This window comes from Trachemys scripta, chromosome 6 (genome assembly GCF_013100865.1).
Source record: "Trachemys scripta elegans isolate TJP31775 chromosome 6, CAS_Tse_1.0, whole genome shotgun sequence".
Classification (NCBI taxonomy): Eukaryota; Metazoa; Chordata; order Testudines; family Emydidae; genus Trachemys; species Trachemys scripta.
In genome coordinates this window covers 312141-330012 of record NC_048303.1, presented here as the reverse complement: position 1 = coordinate 330012, position 17872 = coordinate 312141, and the positions used below count along the sequence as shown (strand labels likewise).

The following is a 17872-nucleotide window of genomic DNA, read 5'->3' as shown; positions in this document are numbered from 1 at the left end:
GTAATTGATTCCATTTAACCAATTCTAACTCTCATCTCTATCTTTTTCCTTTTATGAATAAACCTTTAGATTTTAGATTCTAAAGGATTGGCAGTAGCGTGATTTGTGGGTAAGGTCTGACTTGTACATTGACCTGGGTCTGGGGCTTGGTCCTTTGGGATCAGGAGAACCTTTTTCTTTTACTGGGGTATTGGTTTTTATAACCATTTGTCCCCATAACGTGTGGCACTGGTGGTAATACTGGGAAACTGGAGTGTCTAAGGAGATTGCTTGTGAGACTTGCGGTTAGCCAGTGGGGTGAGACCGAAGTCTTAGTCTGGCTGGTTTGGTTTGCCTTAGAGGTGGAAAAACCCCAGCCTTGGGCTGTAACTGCCCTATTTGAGCAATTTGTCCTGAGTTGGCACTCTCAGTTGGGTTCCGCCAGAACCGCATTTGTCACAGTGGCGTAGTCGTGCTTGGATCCACAGAACCAGGTCAATTAAGCTTTGGGTCAGAACCCCGCGCTGTCCAAATCTGAATTTTGGGATTGAGAGTTTTGTTGGTTAAGGAGCTGCTGCAATGGCTGAGCAAAGAGCATATGAGGGACTTGGCAAAAAAGCCCTGGAAAATTTGTGTTCAGAAAAGAGGATATGCTTTAGAAAGAAAGCTACAAAGGAAGAACTGAGAAATCTGTTAATAGCCAGTGATCAGGGGGCAAGAGCACAGCCCTTACCTGAGGCTGCAGAAGATGCAGAAAAAATTAGGATGCAAAGGGTGACAAGTAAACTGCAATTTGAGCATGAACAGAAGCTAGCAGATCTTCGATTGCTGGAGAAGCAAAAAATAGCAGAGTTAGAAAGAGAGAGAGAGAAAGAGGCTGAGGAGAGAGAAGAGAGAGCTCGTAAGGGGCGTCTAGAGCTGCTCGCTGCTGAGCAGGAGACTCACAGGATGGAGCAGGAGACTCACAGGATGGAACAGGAGACGGCCAGACTTCAGCTCCAAGTAATGGAAGAGCGGAGAAAGTCATCCCCACCTGGTACTCCACTCCCCCCCCACCATGAGAAAAACTGGGAAAGGATGTGTCCCATTTACAATGATACTGAGGATATAGAGGAGTTTTTGTCTACCTTTGAACGCCTCTGCAATCTGTACCAGATCCCTGAGGGTCAGCGAATGCCTGTCCTGCTGACCAGACTGACTGGAAAAGCCAGGGAGGTGTTTAATGACTTGGGGGAACAAGAAGCCTTAAATTATGAGCGGTTTAAGGATTCTGTGTTAAGGCGATTCAAGGTTACTCCTGAATCTTACAGAGTTAAGTTTAGAGAGTTTAAAATGTCTAAGGATTGTACTTTTGTAGAATGTGCTCATAAGCTGATGGGTTTTGTTAAAAAGTGGGTTATGGGAGCCAAGGTTCATGGGAGTTTTGAAAAACTGCTGGATTTAATAACTTTGGAACAGTTCTTAGACATTGTGCCGGACAATGTGAGAGCAGCTGTGTGTGACAGGGACCCTGGGTCAGTCCTACGGGCAGCAGAGATTGCGGATGCCCATACCCAAAACAGGGCTCGAGAAGGGTGTAAAACCCCGGGGAAAACTGATCACCATTCTCCCCAGTTCAAGAGGAGGGAAGGATTTAAAAATAAACCTGACTCTTCTAAAGGAGTTCAAGGGGGTCCGGGGGGTAGGAACTCACATCCCAGGATGGAACAGGTTACATGCTATCACTGTGGTATGCTGGGCCACATGAGACCAGACTGCCCGACACTGAAGGGCGGCCCAAAACCAGCAACCCCAAATGCCACGGCCAATGCTAACCCTGTTGTTGTAAACTCACAGGCAAGCCACACAGAGCCCAGCATTGGTGCCCTGTGTGCAAATGCTGTTTCTGTGGTCTCGGAAGAATTTGACCTTAAAGCTCACATTAGAGCTAAATATGGGGGAAATAATGCAGAGTTTATTAGCAGTGCAGAAGTTAATGGAGTGAGGTGTATGGCATGGAGGGACACCGCAGCAGATATTACTCTGGTTAAAGCAAGTCTTGTCAGGAAGGAAGATTATTTGCCAGGTGAAGATGTAACTGTTGTAGCCTTATCTAAGTATTTTGTCAGGGTGCCTTTGGCTAAAATCCACCTGAAATGGAAGGGATTGGAGGGCACCATGGTTGTGGGAGTAAAAGACATAATCCCTAAGGATATTATGATTGGAAATGATATTAAAGCTATGGTCAGTCAAGTTAATACAAACCAGGCACAAGAGAGGATTGATCCTAAGGTTGTGCCTATGGAGGGTTTCTCCAAAAGTTTGTCTTTGGAAAGTAGCTGTTTGGCTGTGAATGAAGTTTCTGAATATCTATCTAATGTCTCAGAAGTAAATCTGGAATTAGATCAAGCGAAGGGAGAGGAGAACAAGGAGATTTTGGATGAGCCTAGGCAGTCTTGTGAGCTGATGGCTTTATCTAGTCAGCAGTTTGGGAAGGCAAGGAGAGTGGAAGATGAGTGTCCCTATACCTTATCTGTTTCCTGTGCGAAGAATAGTGACAGTGAAGGAAATGTGCCTGTGTCTGTCAGGGGTATTGACTTGCCTATGGAGGAAGCTACCCCAGTCTCCAAGCAGTTGTCTGTGAACAGCCCGGTGTGCTGGGACAAGGGAAATGAAATCCCAAATTATATGTCTAGTAAAGAAAAATGCGTCTCCAACTCTTTTTTGTCTGTGGAGCAGACAGAAGGTGCCTTTCGGCCTGTGATGATTGAGAGTAATTTAGTTGTCTCAGAGTTGGTTCTGGATTCAACTAAAGCCCAGGAAGGGAATGGTCCTAAGTTGGCATCTGCTGGGGAGAATGGCACCGTAACTAGGTTGCATCCAGTTAGTGTCTTAGCAAAATCCCAGAGACCAGACAATTCTGATGCTTGTATTGGGCCTGTTGCTCATGTGTGGTTGGAGAAGGGTGTAACAACTCTGTCTGATCAGGGTGATACCCTAGCCAGGGCACAAGGAGAGCAGAAAGGTAATTTGGTTGTGTTACCTACGGACAGTTTAACAACTTGTAGCAAAAAGGAAAAAATTCCTAAGCTGATGTGTGGCAAAGAGAAGGGAAGTATTTCTAACCTTGTATCTAGGAAGTCTATGGGTTCACCTGAAAGGGGATTGTGTAGAGATCTGCCTGATGGGCCAGAGGTGATCCTGAATGTAAGTAAGACCCAGACAGAGTCTGTTGTTGCTCAGGAAAGTGTGCCTTTAGAGCAAGCCCTAGGTGAAGAGGGTAAGGGCAGAATTTCTGTGAGGGGTGAATTGCTGCTTAGAAAAGCTCCTGGAGAAAGGAATCCTCATGGTACTCGGTGCAAGCAGTTCCCTGCAACTGAAGGGTGTGAGAGTGATTTAATCAAGGAAGTTTCAGTTCCTAGCAGCCAAAAACTGTCTGTTGTGAATGGATCCTCTGACTTTCCTTTTAAAAGATCCAGTGTGGGTAGCTTTGAGAAGGTCTCAGAGGAAGTAAAAGTTGTTAAGGAATTGAGGCATCCCTATAACCGAGTGGCTGTGTGGGGCCAACTTGTTGGGGAGACAATGGTGTTGGAACAGGAATGTCTCCTTTCTGATTCTTTAAATGGGCAGTTTGTGCTTCAGGGTTTGAGGACAGATTTGGTTACTGATGTGTCAGAGCAGAGCAGTTTTATGGCTAAATGCTTGAGGATGCGGGGGAGAGCAAGCAAACTCTCACCCGCAGACTCTTTGGATTTGTGTGGTGTCTCTTTAAGACAGAGTCCAGCCTTGGAGATGATAGCAGTTACGAATATGAAAACTGGTGGACTGGCTCTGGTCTGGGGTAGTGCAAATTACTTGCCTGGCTGGGAAAGGAAGGACTTGCTAATAGCTGTTAGCACAGAGGGCCCACCCCATCAGCCAGTGAATTCTGTTAAGCAAGAGAAATCGGGGTTTGATCCTGCAGGACAAGGAGGAAAGAGAAAACTGAATTTTGCAAAGGGAAGCCACAGGTTAACCCTAAAATGCCCAAACTCCAATGGTATTGAGCCAAAGGTGTGGCATGACAAACATGACTGTAGATGGACACTTGCAATGAACTTGTTGTTATTGCTAAATTTTGTAATTAACAATGTGCCTAATCTTTTGGAGAATCCCTTGGACATGTTAAAAGGAATACATGAGAACACACGTTATGTTAAAAGGCCTTGTTACACTGGGGTTTCACAGGCAATGCCTATAAACAATATGGGAACTTTTCACAGGGGAAAAGACATTCCGGACCTAATGTGCTGTATGAAAAGGAAGACTGAGGCACACTACCATATTGCTTTCATGGCTAAATGCCAAGATTCCTGGACTATGAAGAACATTAATATCTGCATTTATTCGATGTTAATTGGGTTCCAAACATTTGCCCAAGCTTGTATGGATAAAGTAGCAGTTTTCTTTAGCTCTTGGCAAGATCACATGGCACATACAGGAACCATGCTGCCAGAGCAGATCCAATCCACTAGTGTTCTAACTAAGTGTTACCTTGAGTTTGTAAAGAGGTTCAATCATGTGGTTGAACATGATTTTGATAAACCGTTTCGGTTATACACTGGTACGGCTTCTAACCCAATACTAGCTGTAGTGAGACAGAACCCAGGATGGGGAGCTCTTGGGATGCAGTCAGTGATGTTTGTGTCATCCCTTCCTGCATCAATTTTGCGTTGGGGGTGTGACGTTATTGACATAAACTGGGACCATATAGATCATTGTTGCAACCAAGGTCCTGTAGTGGCACCCAAATCTTGTATAAAGGGGGTCAAATGGGGTGTCTAGGACAAGGTTATGGTTTACTGGTTATGATTACGCTGTCTATATGTATGTATCAGTTTTGTAGTCGAAGTTATGAATATTGGCTCTATACTGTCTGTATGGCAAACTTATGCTATGCTTCTGGGTGACATCCCAGACAAGCTGAGATTAGCTCTGCCTAGCCTGCTTGATGGCCCATTAAGGACCATCAGCTATACAATGGACCCATTGAGAGAAGGCAGATACGCCTTGTACCTCAGCAAAGTATGCAGGGACTGGCCCATGTGACTCCAGACTCCATTTTGCGGTAATTTTCCACAGTAAGAACAAAGAGGTGTTCTTACACCTGGAAAAGACTATATAAGGCTGATGCCTGATCTCCATCTTGTCTTCAATCCTGCTTCTTACCTCTGGAGGGACTTTGCTACAAACTGAAGCTCTGAACAAAGGACTGAATGACCCATCCCAGCTGGGGATGTATTCCAGAGACTTGATTTGAACCTGCAGTTTATTCCATCGCTGCTGCAAGCCTGAACCAAGAACTTTGCCATTACTGTATGTAATTGATTCCATTTAACCAATTCTAACTCTCATCTCTATCTTTTTCCTTTTATGAATAAACCTTTAGATTTTAGATTCTAAAGGATTGGCAGTAGCGTGATTTGTGGGTAAGGTCTGACTTGTACATTGACCTGGGTCTGGGGCTTGGTCCTTTGGGATCAGGAGAACCTTTTTCTTTTACTGGGGTATTGGTTTTTATAACCATTTGTCCCCATAACGTGTGGCACTGGTGGTAATACTGGGAAACTGGAGTGTCTAAGGAGATTGCTTGTGAGACTTGCGGTTAGCCAGTGGGGTGAGACCGAAGTCTTAGTCTGGCTGGTTTGGTTTGCCTTAGAGGTGGAAAAACCCCAGCCTTGGGCTGTAACTGCCCTATTTGAGCAATTTGTCCTGAGTTGGCACTCTCAGTTGGGTTCCGCCAGAACCGCATTTGTCACAAGGTGTAAGAACACCTCTTTGTTCTTACTGTGGAAAATTACAGCAAAATGGAGTCTGGAGTCACATGGGCCAGTCCCTGCATACTTTGCTGAGTCTGAAGGCATATCTGCCTTCTCTCAATGGGTCCATTGTATAGCTGATGGTCCTTAATGGGCCATCAAGCAGGCTAGGCAGAGCTAATCTCAGCTTGTCTGGGATGTCTCCCAGAAGCATAGCATAAGTTTGAAACACAGACAGTATAGAGCCAATATTCATAACTTCAACTACACATATAGACAGCATAATCATAACCAGTAAACCATAACCTTGTCCTAGACACCCCATTTGACCCCCTTTATACAAGATTTGGTGCCACTACCAGACCTTGGTTGCAACAATGATCTATATGGTCCCAGATTATATCAATAACGTCACACTGCCCTAGACCAAAGCGGCCTCGGTAATGCTGGGGCCCCCCCAGACACGTGTCTGCAGGCAGAGCTTGCTGCTGGGGCATTAGCCCCTGGCCCTGCATTGTGTTCTGCACCCCCGTACAGCCCCCACCAGGCTCAGCTGCCCCCCTCCAGCTGTGCTGCTTCCTCCAGAACATCTGGAAGGAACTGGGCCAAAGGGGCGTCACGGGTTCTCACCTTCACTGCTTGTGTTTCCTTTCCTGCAGTGTCCGGGCTCTGGAGTTCTGGTTCAATCACCTCTATAACCACGAAGGTAAGTGCCTGGGGAGGCCGGGCAGAGCGAGGGGGCCGGGCAGAGCACAGGGACAGAGCGAGGGGGCCGGGCAGAGCGCAGGGACAGAGTGAGGGGGCCGGGCAGAGCGCAGGGACAGAGCGAGGGGGCTACGTCCCCGTGGCCAAGTGCCGAGCTTCTGTGCCCCTCGTGAGCTGGGAGGGAGACGGCCTGGCAGTGGGGCAGGGCTGGATTCATTCGTGTTCACAGAGCACTGAGCCCCTGGCTGGGAGGGGCCTGGCGTGGCAGGGAGGGGCACATGTGTGCACTGAGTGAGGAGGGCTCTCGCCTTCCATCAGGAGCCCCCCTCTGGCCCCTCCAGCCCCCAGCTAACGGGTCATGGCGGTGCCTCTTTCCAGCGGGCGATTTTCATGCCAGACTCGTGGCTGCGCCGGAGATGGGCCTGGTCCCAGTGTGATGGGCCCTCTCGGTGCTGGCGCTCGCTGGCTGCGTCCTGGCTCCCGGGGGCTGGCGTGGGACGTCCTGGGGGGGCTGATCTGTGCTCTCCATGGGGCAGAGCTGGAGACAGCGCGGTCGGTACAATGGTACTTGGCTGCTGGGTTGGGACCGTCCGAGTGAGACGTGGGAGCCTGTCGGGGGTCCCAGAGCCACAGGAGGTTTGCCCAGCGCTGCTGGGCTGCACCCCGCTCCCTGCGCCTGGCCCTGCCCCTGGGTGGCACCTCCTGGCCCTGCCCCTGGGGAGGAGGGGTAACTGGGCGTCGTGGCGGGCGCCCTGGGCTCTGATCGCTTTCCCTCTGCCCTGCAGACATCGTCCTGGTGCACTACCAGCCGGTGGGCTTCCTGTGCCTGTCCCACGGCGTGTGCCAGCCCCTGTTCGAGGAGCTGCTGCTCCTGCTCCAGCCCCTGTCCCTGCTGCCCTTCAGCCTGGACCTGCTCTTCGAGCACCACCTGCTGCAGATGGGCAAGGAGCAGCAGCAGCAGAAGCAGCTGCTGCGGGTCAAGCAGGACCTGCTGCTCTCCGTTCACTCCACCCTGCAGCTGATGCGCACCCGGGGCAGCCCCGAGGAGCCGGACGGCTGGAGCGCGGCCCCGGAGCGCGCCGGGGAAGAGGGGCTGTCTGCAGGCCGGGGCCAGGAGGGAGCGGCGTGGGAACGGGTCAAGGGGGTGGGCGCCAGGGAGGAGGAGCAGAGGAAGGCGAAGGACAGCGCCTGGGAGGGGAAGAAGGACAAGCAGGCCGGCTGGTGGTACCAGCTCATGCAGAGCTCTCAGGTTTACATCGAGGGCTCGGCCGAGGGCTCCAAGTTCATCCGCCCCGAGAAGAAGAAGCCGAAGGCGCCAGGAGCTGCGCCCCGGCCGGCCGAGGGCGGGAAGGCCCCCCCTCCCCGCGAGGGCGTGGTGGAGGGGGCGGAGGCCTGCCCCGTCGCCGAGGAGAAGCCCAAAGCTGCGGCAGAGCCTGGAGAGAAGCCGGGCGAGGCCAACGAGCGGAGCTGGCCCTCCTGGATGGGGAGCCCCCCGGACTCGGTGCTGACAGAGCTGAAGCGCAGCAAGGACAAGGAAAACGGGGCTCCCCAGAGACAGGGGGTGGCCGCGCCCCCCGCGGAGGAGAGCAGCCCTGGGGCCCCCGACAGCAGCCAGCCCATCAAGTGGGGACACCTGTTCGGGGCTAGGAAAGTGCAGAAGGAGGCCAGGCAGCCCAACAGGTAGGGACGTGAGCCCTGGGGTGCAGCAAACAGACGGGGTAGTGCTGGGCCCACTCACCTCCCCGAGCCTCGGGCACAGGCCGGGGCCGCCCCGCAGATCACGGTTCACCTGAGCCCTTCACCCCCCGAGGGAGCAGGAGGAGCTGAGCCAGCGTGGTCTGGGGCAGAATGGCTCAGGCGAGGGGGCTGGCTGAGCTGGGACGTGCCCCAGGCATCTGCCTTCCCCAGAGGTGGCTGCATTTTGGGGGAGACGCGATCCCCCTGTGGGAGCAGGGCCCGCTGGGGTCTTTCAGGCTAAGAAGAGAACCTGTCCCCTCCCCGGCAGGGCCCGAGCTGCCTGGCGGTCACAGCTTCTCCTGGCCCCGGGACGTGTCCCCATCTGACTCTGCTCCCTTCCTTTCAGGTTACCCTCCGGCTGGCTGACCCTGGACAGGTCCGTGTTCCAGCTCATGGCCCAGACGGTGGGGGCAGGAATGTGGAGAGAGGCGGCCCCAGAGCCCGAGCGGCCCAGCGAGCCCCCTGAACAGCAGCTGCCTGGGGGGCTGCCCCCCCAAATCCCCTGGTGAGCGGTGCTGGCCTGGAGCCTGGGGCGGGTGCGGAGCTCAGGCTGACAAGGGTTTGGTTGGGCCCCTTCCGTGCAACGGGACCAAGCTGCACCTTCCTCGGGTGGGTGCCCCTCCCTCCCCCAGCTCAGTCCAGCGCCCACTGGGCAGGACCCTCTCCCCGCTGGCGCCAGCGGGCTCAGCGCGGCACTGCCTGATGCTGACGGGGCGAGTGGCTCCTCTGGGCAGAGCCGGGACAGCCCCGCTGGCTGGGATCCCCCGTGCACTGCTCTGCGCTCCCTTCCTGGCCGCTCCGAGCCCGGCCAGCGCCAGGCCCTATCCGGAGAGCCAGGCCCGCCCCCGGTTGAGACGTCCCGCCCGCTGCGCGAGCATGGAGCTGGCAGCTGCCCACACCCTGCAAGGTGAGCCGCAGGCCTCGCTGCCCCCCAAACTCACCCGGGGGGCTGGGCTGCACTCGGTGAGAGGCACCCCCGAACCCCGCCATGGCAGCCCCTGCCCCACAGCCGAGAGATACACCCAGCCTCAGCCCCAGCCCCACCCCCACCCCTCCGAACCCTGCCCCAGCGCCCTGCCCCATGGCAGAGACACACACCCCGAACCCTGCCCTAGCGCCCTGCCCCACGGCCGAGAGACACACCCTGCCCCACTCCCCCAAACCCCGCCCCAGTGCCCTGCCCCGCGGCCGAGAGATACACCCTGTCCCTGAACCCCATCCCACCCCCCGAACCCCACCACGGCAGCCCCTGCCCCACGGCTGAGACACACACCCGGCCCCAAACCCCGTCCCAGCACTGCTCCGGGGCTGCCGGGCTGGGAATCATTGCAGTGGGGGTGGGGGGGGGGCTGGCAGGGGAGGGGGGTTCTGGGTGCAGCGGGCGCCTGTGCTGTGACACGCCTCCCCCCGCTCTCCCCGCAGCGAGGTGAAAGCGCTTTGCCATCACATCGCCACCGAGGCGGGGCAGCTCAGCTTCCCCAAAGGGGCCGTCCTGCGCGTGCTGGCCAAGGTGGACGGCGACTGGCTGCGGTGCGGCCTGGGCTCGCAGAGCGGGCTGGTGCCCATCATGTACGTCACCCACCCGGCGGACGAGGACTATTGACGCGGCCGGGACGCCGCGGACAGGACCACAGGCTGCTCTGTGGGGCCGCCCGGCAGGGGGGACAGACGCAGCTTCTCGCTAGTCCGTACCGTGCTCGCCCTGCCCGACAGCCCGTAACCCTGGGGGCGCCTCGCCTGCCCCATGCACCTGCCACGGCTGCCGCGCCCCGGGGGACCTCGTGCCAGGCGCCGCCGTGCATGCAGCCTCCCGTCACCGCGCTCCATCTCCAGCACCGGATGCCATGGCCTCGGACGTAGCAGGACTCCAGGCGGCCTCGCTCTGCAGTGGGGGCTGCCCAGCCAAGTACCCTGATGGGCTGGGGGCTCCTGGACTGAGCAGGGGCTGGCCGCCGGAGACTACAGCCCCCAGCATGCACTGCTCCGTCTCCGTCAGAGCCAGCTGGCCCCCGCATGCTGACCGGGCCTCTGCTGCAGGCTGCCCCCTTGTGGCGTCAGGCTGCATTGCCGTGCTCGGCCAGGGCTGCTTGTGGCCCAATCAGCACACGGCTGCGGCCCATGTGACAGGCTCAGGGCCATACAGGGGGGCTGTATTGTGTGGCGGCGCCCACAGGACACACAGGAGCTGCCCACCATGGTTGCTCGGCTGCGAAGCCTGGCGTGCGTGCAGCCCCGGGCGCACGCTGTGTGAATGCCGCATGTATTGTACCAAGCCCAGGAACCCGGCCAGCAGCCTGGCACGGCCACACCACGGGCTTCCTGCTGGCCGGGCACGGGATGAGTGCGTCTAGGCCAACAACCGTTCAGTGTTAGAGGGGATGAGCCCTGTGCAGACGCAGTGCTGTGGGGTGCATGCGTCCCCCCCACCCCCCTCCAAATCCGCTGCTCCAGCCATGGAGGCACTGCCTGGGGAGGGGCACAAGGCCATTCCCAGCAGGGAGGTGAGGGGGAGGGAGAAGTGCGCCCGCCAGTGGGGGAGGGGTGACATTCCCAGCAGGGAGTGGGGGGGAGGGGGACATTCCCAGCAGGGAGGTCGGGGAGGGGGAAATGTACCCAGCAGTGGGGGAGTGGGGACATGCCCAGCAGGAAGTGGGGGGAGGGACAGACTGTGTGCCCAGCAGTGTGGGGAGGGGGAACAGCGTGCCCAGCAGGGAGGCGGGGGAGTGGGGACATGCCCAGCAGGGGGGGGGGGGGGGGGGGTGCCCCCAGCAGGGGGGGGGGGAGTGGGGACATTCCCAGCAGGGGGGGAGGGGCAGTGCCCCCAGCAGGGGTAGTGGGGGGCACTCCCAGCATGGCCAGGGCCTGGTTAAGGGTGCCAGGAGGGGCCGGGAAGGGGCAGGCTGGATGGTTCAGGCAGGGCCCTGCAGCCGTGCCTGGGGGCAGGGCCTGGGCCCCCAGCAGGAGGCACCGCTGTCAGTTAACCCTTGTCTTGCCGGGCAGTATTAGTGCCAGGCTGTGCCAGTATTTGTTGCCAGGACGGCGCCGGTGTCTGCGCGGCGTGGTGCCCGGGCTGGCTGCCCCAGGGCCAGGCTCCCGCCTGCTTGTACATCGCTCGCTGCGCTGGCCCCTGTGACGGGCGGGGCCGCCTTTATTTATTTCTTTATTTATGAGGCATATTAATAAAAAAGGTGCTGACCCAGCTCCCCGCAGCGCCCGTCTCCTGACGTCGCCCCCTGCCCCAGAGCACTGCTCGGCCCAGCCCGGGGGTGTGGGCGGGGGCAGAAACGACCCTTCCTGGCCCCTGCAGCCCGGAAGCAGCAGCTCCAGAGACCAGCCCCCCCCCCCGTGTAACTGCGACAGGGCTAGTGCCAGGGAACTGACCCAGCCCGTCTCTCCCCCAGGGGAGCGTGGCCCAGCCGTGCCCCCCCTGCTGCAGGCACCAGCCCGGCGGTGTGCGCCCCCCACCACCCTTGGCCTCGTGCTCTGGGGCGACAGGCAGCGTTGGGCTGGCTGGTTTGTGCAGGCTCCGGCATAGGCTGCTTCCCAGGTCCGAGCCCCCGCGGCAGCCAAATGGCACAAGCCGGTGCACGCCCTGATGCCAGCCCCCTGCTACCACGGGCCCTGCCGCGCGTGACAGGAGAGCCCAGCCCTGCCTCTGCTGGGCCGGGGCGGGAGGGGGCAGCGGTAACACGCTGGGGGGCCGTAGAGCCAGCGAGGGGGTTGGGCACTAGGCCCCAGCGGGGTTTCCTAGCCTTTGTGTGCTCAGCCCTGCAGCACGGCGGGGCGGCTCCGGGGCCAGGCCAGCCCTCACGCAGCGCTGGCAGTGCCCCTGCCTTGGCACCAGCCCATGGGCAGTGCAGCATCACACCCCAGGGCTGGTGGCGCTCCCTGGGGGGCAGGCTGCCCGCGTTGGGTGGGGCAGATTCAGCCAGGGCGTGAGGGCGGCTCCTGAGGCTCTGGGCCAGGGCTGCGGGGCAGGCGCGTTAGCACACGCCATGGGGGGCCTGCACTGATTTAACCCCCCCCCCCCGGTACGGCCCCACCGCCCGCCGACGGTTTGCAGCACGGCCGGGCGACGCTCCCCTCGTTCACATGGGAGGGCAACAGCGTTTGTGGCTCCTTCTCTTTATTGCTCGTGCACACGGCGGGGCGGGCTCCAAACAGCGCCGGGAAGGAAGCGGTCCAGCCCCGGGCACTAGTCGCCCATCTGCTTCTCCAGGGTGCTCAGCCCCAGGGCGTTGTGGGTAAGCTGGCCGTAGGTGTGGCCAAACTGGAACTTGTAGCCTGCGGGCAATGAGAAGGCGCCAGTGAGAGGACATGGCACTGGGGAGCCCACCTGGGGCAGATGCTGCCCTGTCCAGGGGCTGCAGCCATGGAAACACCAACGTGGGACGGACAGCATGAAACACCTACCTGGCAGGGGAGCCACTGCCCATGGGCAGGGCTGGGCACCCCTCACTTGGGGCCTTTACCTCTAGTCTGCATAAAGCCCCAGCCCCAGCCTGGCACTGCCCCCCCACCCCCAATGGGCTGTACGAGCCACTGCCTGCAAGAGCCGCTCTCTTGGCCTCAGCAGCGCCGGAGAAGCCCTGGGGGAGGGGTGCAGGGACAGCCGGCTGGGAGCCTGCCCCCTTCGTTTAACTGCTCGCTCGTTCCAGGCAAAGCTCCATGTCAGGGAGTGCCCGGGATGCTGTGTTAGGAGCCCACCGTGGCTCTGGCAAGGCAAAGTCAGCCCTGCAGAGCTGCGGGCAGCGTTAACCAGCAAATGTCAACATCTGGCCATTCAATCAGGTCCCCAAAGCCCCTTAACTCTGACCAGTATCCCGGCTCTCTGTCCCCACCTGGTGGGGGCTAGGGGTTGCTGCATCCTAGCTGAAGGCTATGACCAAGGGCTGTATTAACCGGGGGGAGGCGTCGCTGGTGGCTGTGAGCCGGTGCTGAGTGGGGTGCGGCTGCTGTTGTGAGTGTCAGCGGAGCGGGGGGTTGATCTGAGGCGACCCTCCCCTCCACCAGCGGTGGTATTTCCCACACACTGTGCTGCACGTGCCAGCCCGCGGGCACCCCCGAGGCTGGGCTTGTCTGGCAGTACAGGGAGATGGGGAGGGGCTGGGGGCCAGGCTGGAGCCGTGGAGGGTTTGGGGGGGGTCCAAATGAAGGGGATTTATGGGATCTGTGAGTCCTTCCTGGTCTTTCCTTCCAGGAGACTGGCAGGAGCCAGCTGGAGGCGAGTGCCCATGTTTCTGCAGGGAATGCGCACGGTGCTGCCTGCTCAGTCCCTTCCCAGCCGGCCGCCCCTGTCCTCCCCTGGGGCCGCGCCGCTCACCTGGGACGTAGCCTGCGTAGTGGGGCAGCAGCCCCATGTCCGTGGGGTACGACTTCAGCAGTGGAGGAAGGACCGGGCTGCCTTTCCCGGCCTCAGGCCTGCTCCCTCTGGTCTGGCCAAACTCCACCAGGGCGCGGTGGGTGGTCAGCGGGTAGCCTGCCCCAATCAGGAACCGGGCGCGGGGCACAAAGCCGGTGAAGCCTGCCCAGGTCACAGGAGGAGAAACTGGAAACAAACCCAGCCCCACCACAGCCTCCTCACAGCAGACTGGCTCTTCCAGCCCCCGCAGCCATCAAAGCAGCTGGGGACAGACCCAGGGCCCCTCCAGCACGTTCCCACCAAATCAGCATCCCAACTCGGGGCACCATGTCACCGCCCCCCAGAGCGCTCTGCTCAGACGCTGCGTGTGGCAGGCGCTGCAGAGGCAGGTCCTTGGGGGCGGAGGGTGGTTGGTCCTTGCAGGGCTCTGGATTAAAGGATGAAGAGTGGGGCTCCTCAGGGCTCAAGGACCCCCGCACCCTCTCCCTTCTGCTCCCCGAATCCCAGCCCGCACGCCCAGCCCTGAATCCCAGCCCAGCCCGCACGCCCAGCCCCGAATCCCAGCCCACACACCCAGCCCCGAATCCCAGCCCAGCCTCGAATCCCAGCCCAGCCCGCACGCCCAGCCCTGAATCCCAGCCCAGCCCGCACGCCCATCCCTGAATCCCAGCCCGCACGCCCAGCCCCAACTCCCAGCCCGCACGCCCTGCCCCGAATCCCAGCCCGCACGCCCTGCCCCAGCCCTGCCAGCTCACCTGAGATGAAGCACTTGTGGGGGTTGTTGTCCTCCATGGAGTAGGGGGAGCCCTGTGGCTGGAAGGCGAAGGGAGATACGTACGGGGCAGCTGCTGCCGGGACCGGAGTCCTGTACTTGGCGGTGAGGAGCTGGGGGTGCAGGATGGGGGTGATCAGACAGGGGCTCCCCAGGGGGGACGGGTCAGGAAGCGCTGCCCAAGCTGAGTGGGCCGGGCACAGGCCACATGGCAATGCTGTTAGAGGAACCAGTCACCCCAGGCTGGAGCAGACATTGGTGTAAGACCAGGAGCAGCTCCATAAGCCAAACCCATCGGGGCAGAGCCCACAAGCTAAGCAGGGCCGCCCAGACTTCCAAGGAAACCCCAGGTGCTGCAAGGAGCAGTGTGGGGAGCTCAGTAGGGGGCGCTCTCCCCTGGTCCTATTGCCCTGTCCGAGGCTGTGCATGGGGTAGGTGCAGGAGGGTCTATGGGGTCTGTGCAGGGGGTGGGGCTGTGCATGGGGTAGGTGCAGGGGGTGTGAGGGGTTGGTGCAGGGGGTCTGTGGGGTCCATGCAGAGGGGTGCGTGGCGCTGTGGGGTGGGGCTGTGTGTGGGGTTGGTCCAGGGGGTCCGTGGGGTCCATGCAGAGGGGTGTGTGGCGCTGTGGGGTGGGCCTGTCCAGGGCTGTGCATGGGGTTGGTGCAGGGGGTCCATGCAGAGGGGTGTGTGGCGCTGTGGGGTGGGGTTATAGGTGCAGACACTTGCTCCCAGCAGAGCAGCCCAGCGTGGCTGTTGGTGGGAAAGGGGAGTCTCCCATGCTGGGGGGAACGGGGCCGAGCCAATCAGTAAGGTGAGCTAGAGGGACTCGCCCCCCAGAGCGCTGAGCTCCACGAGCCCCTGTGGCCTCTCCAGGCACCCGGCTGGGGCTGCAGGACTGATGCCAGCCAAGCTCCCCGCGCAGTCCCACTCTCCAGCGGCCAGGCTGCTCCCAGCTCAGTGCCCCACACACCTGCATTCGCAGACTCTGGGGACACTGGAGCAGGCAGGGTGGGCACACACACCCCTTAGCATGCTGCTGGCCTGGCCGCTGACGTGCTGTGTGTGCCCTGGGGCGGGCGGCAGTTCCCGCCTGGCCGCTGACGTGCTGTGGCCCCCGGGGGCAGGCGGCAGGGGCAGGGGCAGGCTCTGGGGGGGCAGCAGAGAGATGCCAGGTCGCTCTGGTGACACTTACTTTGCCCTTGGTGCCCTCGGGCAGCCGCCCCGCATTCTGCAGCTCCTGCTCCTTGCCTGCGGCTCTCAGCTGCTGCCTGACGAAGTCACTCCTGGCCTCCTTGCAGATCTCGGAGTAGGTCTTGGCGAAGAGGTTCTGGGCCCTGGGAATGAATCCTGGGAGAGGGGCGGCCCCAGTGCCCAGAGGAGTAAGCGAGATGAGAGGTGGGTTAGTAGCCCCCAGAGCCTGCTGCGTGGGGAGGGCAGGGCTGGGGGAGGGGGAATATGGGGGAGGCCTGAGGGCTGAGGCAGGGGCCAAGGGGGTGATGCCCACTGGAGGGGTGTTCCCCAGGCCCAGCCTCGCAGAACCCAGGTGTGTCATGCTGGGCACTGAGACAACCCGAGGGAAAGGCACAAAGACAGAGCTGGAATTTACCAAGCGGGCGCTCCGGAGGGGGGATCCCCGGGGTACCAGAGATTTTCAGGGTGTCGGTGGCTACAAAGCAATTCTCTTAATGCAATCCAGGCCTTAGGCGGGGAAATGGCAGGTCCCCCCTTTCTTTTCACAATAACCGGGGAAAAGACCCGGGGTGCCTGGCTAACGCTGCCCGTGGGGCACTGCCAGGGGGTGGCTCTGAAGTGGTGGCATCGGTCTGGCACAGGGCATTTTCTTTGCCCCATTAGTGGCACCACCATGGCAGCGTTGCATGTGGGAGTGTCCTGCAGTGGACTGGCCCCTCTTTGCTGAACGGCGCCTCCTGCTGGCAGAGCCCAGCCCGGGGCACAGGGAGAGATGCACCAGAGGGGGCTGCGTGCAACTCCCCCATGCCAACGGCGTGCCCCTGGCCAAGGGCGCTCAGACCCACTCAGGCTGGGCTGATCCTGCACGATCCCTCCCGTGGCCCTGGCTGGGCAGGGTGCAGCGGCGCCAGGTGTGAGCAGTGGCTCTTGGACAGAGCCCGCTGGGTCATGCGCCACATTTGCTCCCCAAGAGGAGGCCTGGTTGCAATTGAGGGGGGATCCCTGGTGCCCAGCATGGTCTCCTGGGGGGCTGGGTGTGGCAGGGCGTGGCGGGAGGATTGGCCAGCAGAGCTCCCTGCCCCCACCCCCCTGTACAGATGGCCTTGGAGCCCAGCGAGTGTGGGGACCGGCTGCCACGTCTCCCACCTGTGTAGCCCGGGATCACGCAGCATCCCAGTGGGTGGGCTCCTGCCCCCCAGCAGGCCGGCCTCGTCCCCAGCAGCGCCTCTCCCTGCCCCACGGGCGGGGCACCGGCGCAGGGCCAACGGGCGGGCTGCAGCACCAGCTGGCTGGAGCCAGTGACCTCAGGGCCGCTCAGGAGCTGTCCGTAGGGTGTCCCCAGGCTGAACTTGTGCCGAGGGCAGTAACCGGCGTAGCTGCAAACAGGGCAGGGGCAGCAGGGCTCAGGCAGGGCCAGGCCCAGAGCGAACCTCCGACCCCAACATCCCAGAGCCGCTGAACAAATCCCCAGGGCAGCCGAGCCCAGCGTCCCGCTGCAGCGAGCGCCTCGCCCTGGGGCTGCTGTCCTGGCACTAGGGGGAGCCCGGGGAGCAGTGCCAAGCACCCCCCTCCCTCAGATGGCTCCCGTCACCCCACAGTGGGCGAGGGGGCACCTACAGCTGTGCAGGAGGCAGTCATGACAGGTCAGGGCCGAGCGCCCACGGGTGGGACCCCCGTGAGACAGAGCAAAGGGGAGCTGGACCTAGGTGCTGGGCACAGGTGGCAAGGGGAGTTCTCCCCTGCCTCCCCCATGGGGCTGGGCTCCCCCTCCTGCTCCCTTCCCACCCACTCTGCTCCCTCTGCCCTCCCCCTCCCCTCCCCCACTCTGCTCCCCCTTCCCTCCGCCTCCCCTCCCCCACTCTGCTCCCCCTTCCCTCCGCCTCCCCTCCCCTCCCCCACTCTGCTCCCCCTGCCCTCCCCCCACTCTGCTCTGCTCCTCCTCCCGCCCCTCCCCACGCCCCGCTCTCTGTTCCCCCTGCCCCTCCCCCTCCTGCCCCCTTCCCTCCCACTCTGCTCCCCTCCCTCTGCTCTGCTCCCCCTTCTGCCTCCTCCCCACACCCCCACTCTGCTACCCCTTCTTCCCCTCCCCCTCCTGCCCCCTGCCCTCCCCCCACTCTGCTCCCCCTCCTCTGCTCCCCCCTCCCCCCACTCTGCTCCCCCTGCCCTCCTTCTGCCCCTCCCCCTCCTGCTGCTCCCGGGCTTCTCGCTTCCTCTCCGGCCAGCTGGGCTCCGCGTCCTGTTGCTATGGCAACCCCCGCACACAGCGCCGGGGGGCTGGGCCGGGCCGGCACCAATCGCAGGCCGCGCCGGGTCCCGCCCCCTGCAGCCCCCCCGTGACAGCCCCCCCCC

The 17872-nt window shown here is 60.6% G+C and overlaps 2 protein-coding genes across 13 annotated transcripts in view; one reads left to right on the top strand and one right to left on the bottom strand.

The window, feature by feature from the left end:
• RUSC2 (RUN and SH3 domain containing 2) overlaps positions 1-10696 on the top strand; it is a 76656-nt gene extending 65960 nt beyond the window's left edge. For 10 of the 11 annotated variants that reach the window (XM_034773420.1, XM_034773424.1, XM_034773422.1 and 7 more), the window contains 4 exons: positions 6416-6462; positions 7247-8141; positions 8545-8703; positions 9621-10696. In XM_034773420.1, coding sequence (XP_034629311.1) covers positions 6416-6462; positions 7247-8141; positions 8545-8703; positions 9621-9801 — 1282 coding nt within the window. In that variant the 3' untranslated portion in view covers positions 9802-10696. The remainder of the gene's footprint in view (positions 1-6415; positions 6463-7246; positions 8142-8544; positions 8704-9620) is intronic. The other variant, XM_034773427.1, reaches the window with a different exon arrangement.
• Positions 10697-12307: 1611 nt separating this feature from the next.
• Positions 12308-17872, bottom strand: part of FAM166B (family with sequence similarity 166 member B) — a 6147-nt gene continuing 582 nt past the window's right edge. The window contains exons 2-6 of one of the 2 annotated variants that reach the window (XM_034774876.1): positions 16670-16899; positions 15525-15679; positions 14316-14445; positions 13522-13746; positions 12308-12482 (exon numbers count right to left, since the gene is read on the bottom strand). In XM_034774876.1, the coding sequence (XP_034630767.1) occupies positions 12394-12482; positions 13522-13746; positions 14316-14445; positions 15525-15679; positions 16670-16899 (829 nt within the window). In that variant the 3' untranslated portion in view covers positions 12308-12393. The remainder of the gene's footprint in view (positions 12483-13521; positions 13747-14315; positions 14446-15524; positions 15680-16669; positions 16900-17872) is intronic. The other variant, XM_034774877.1, reaches the window with a different exon arrangement.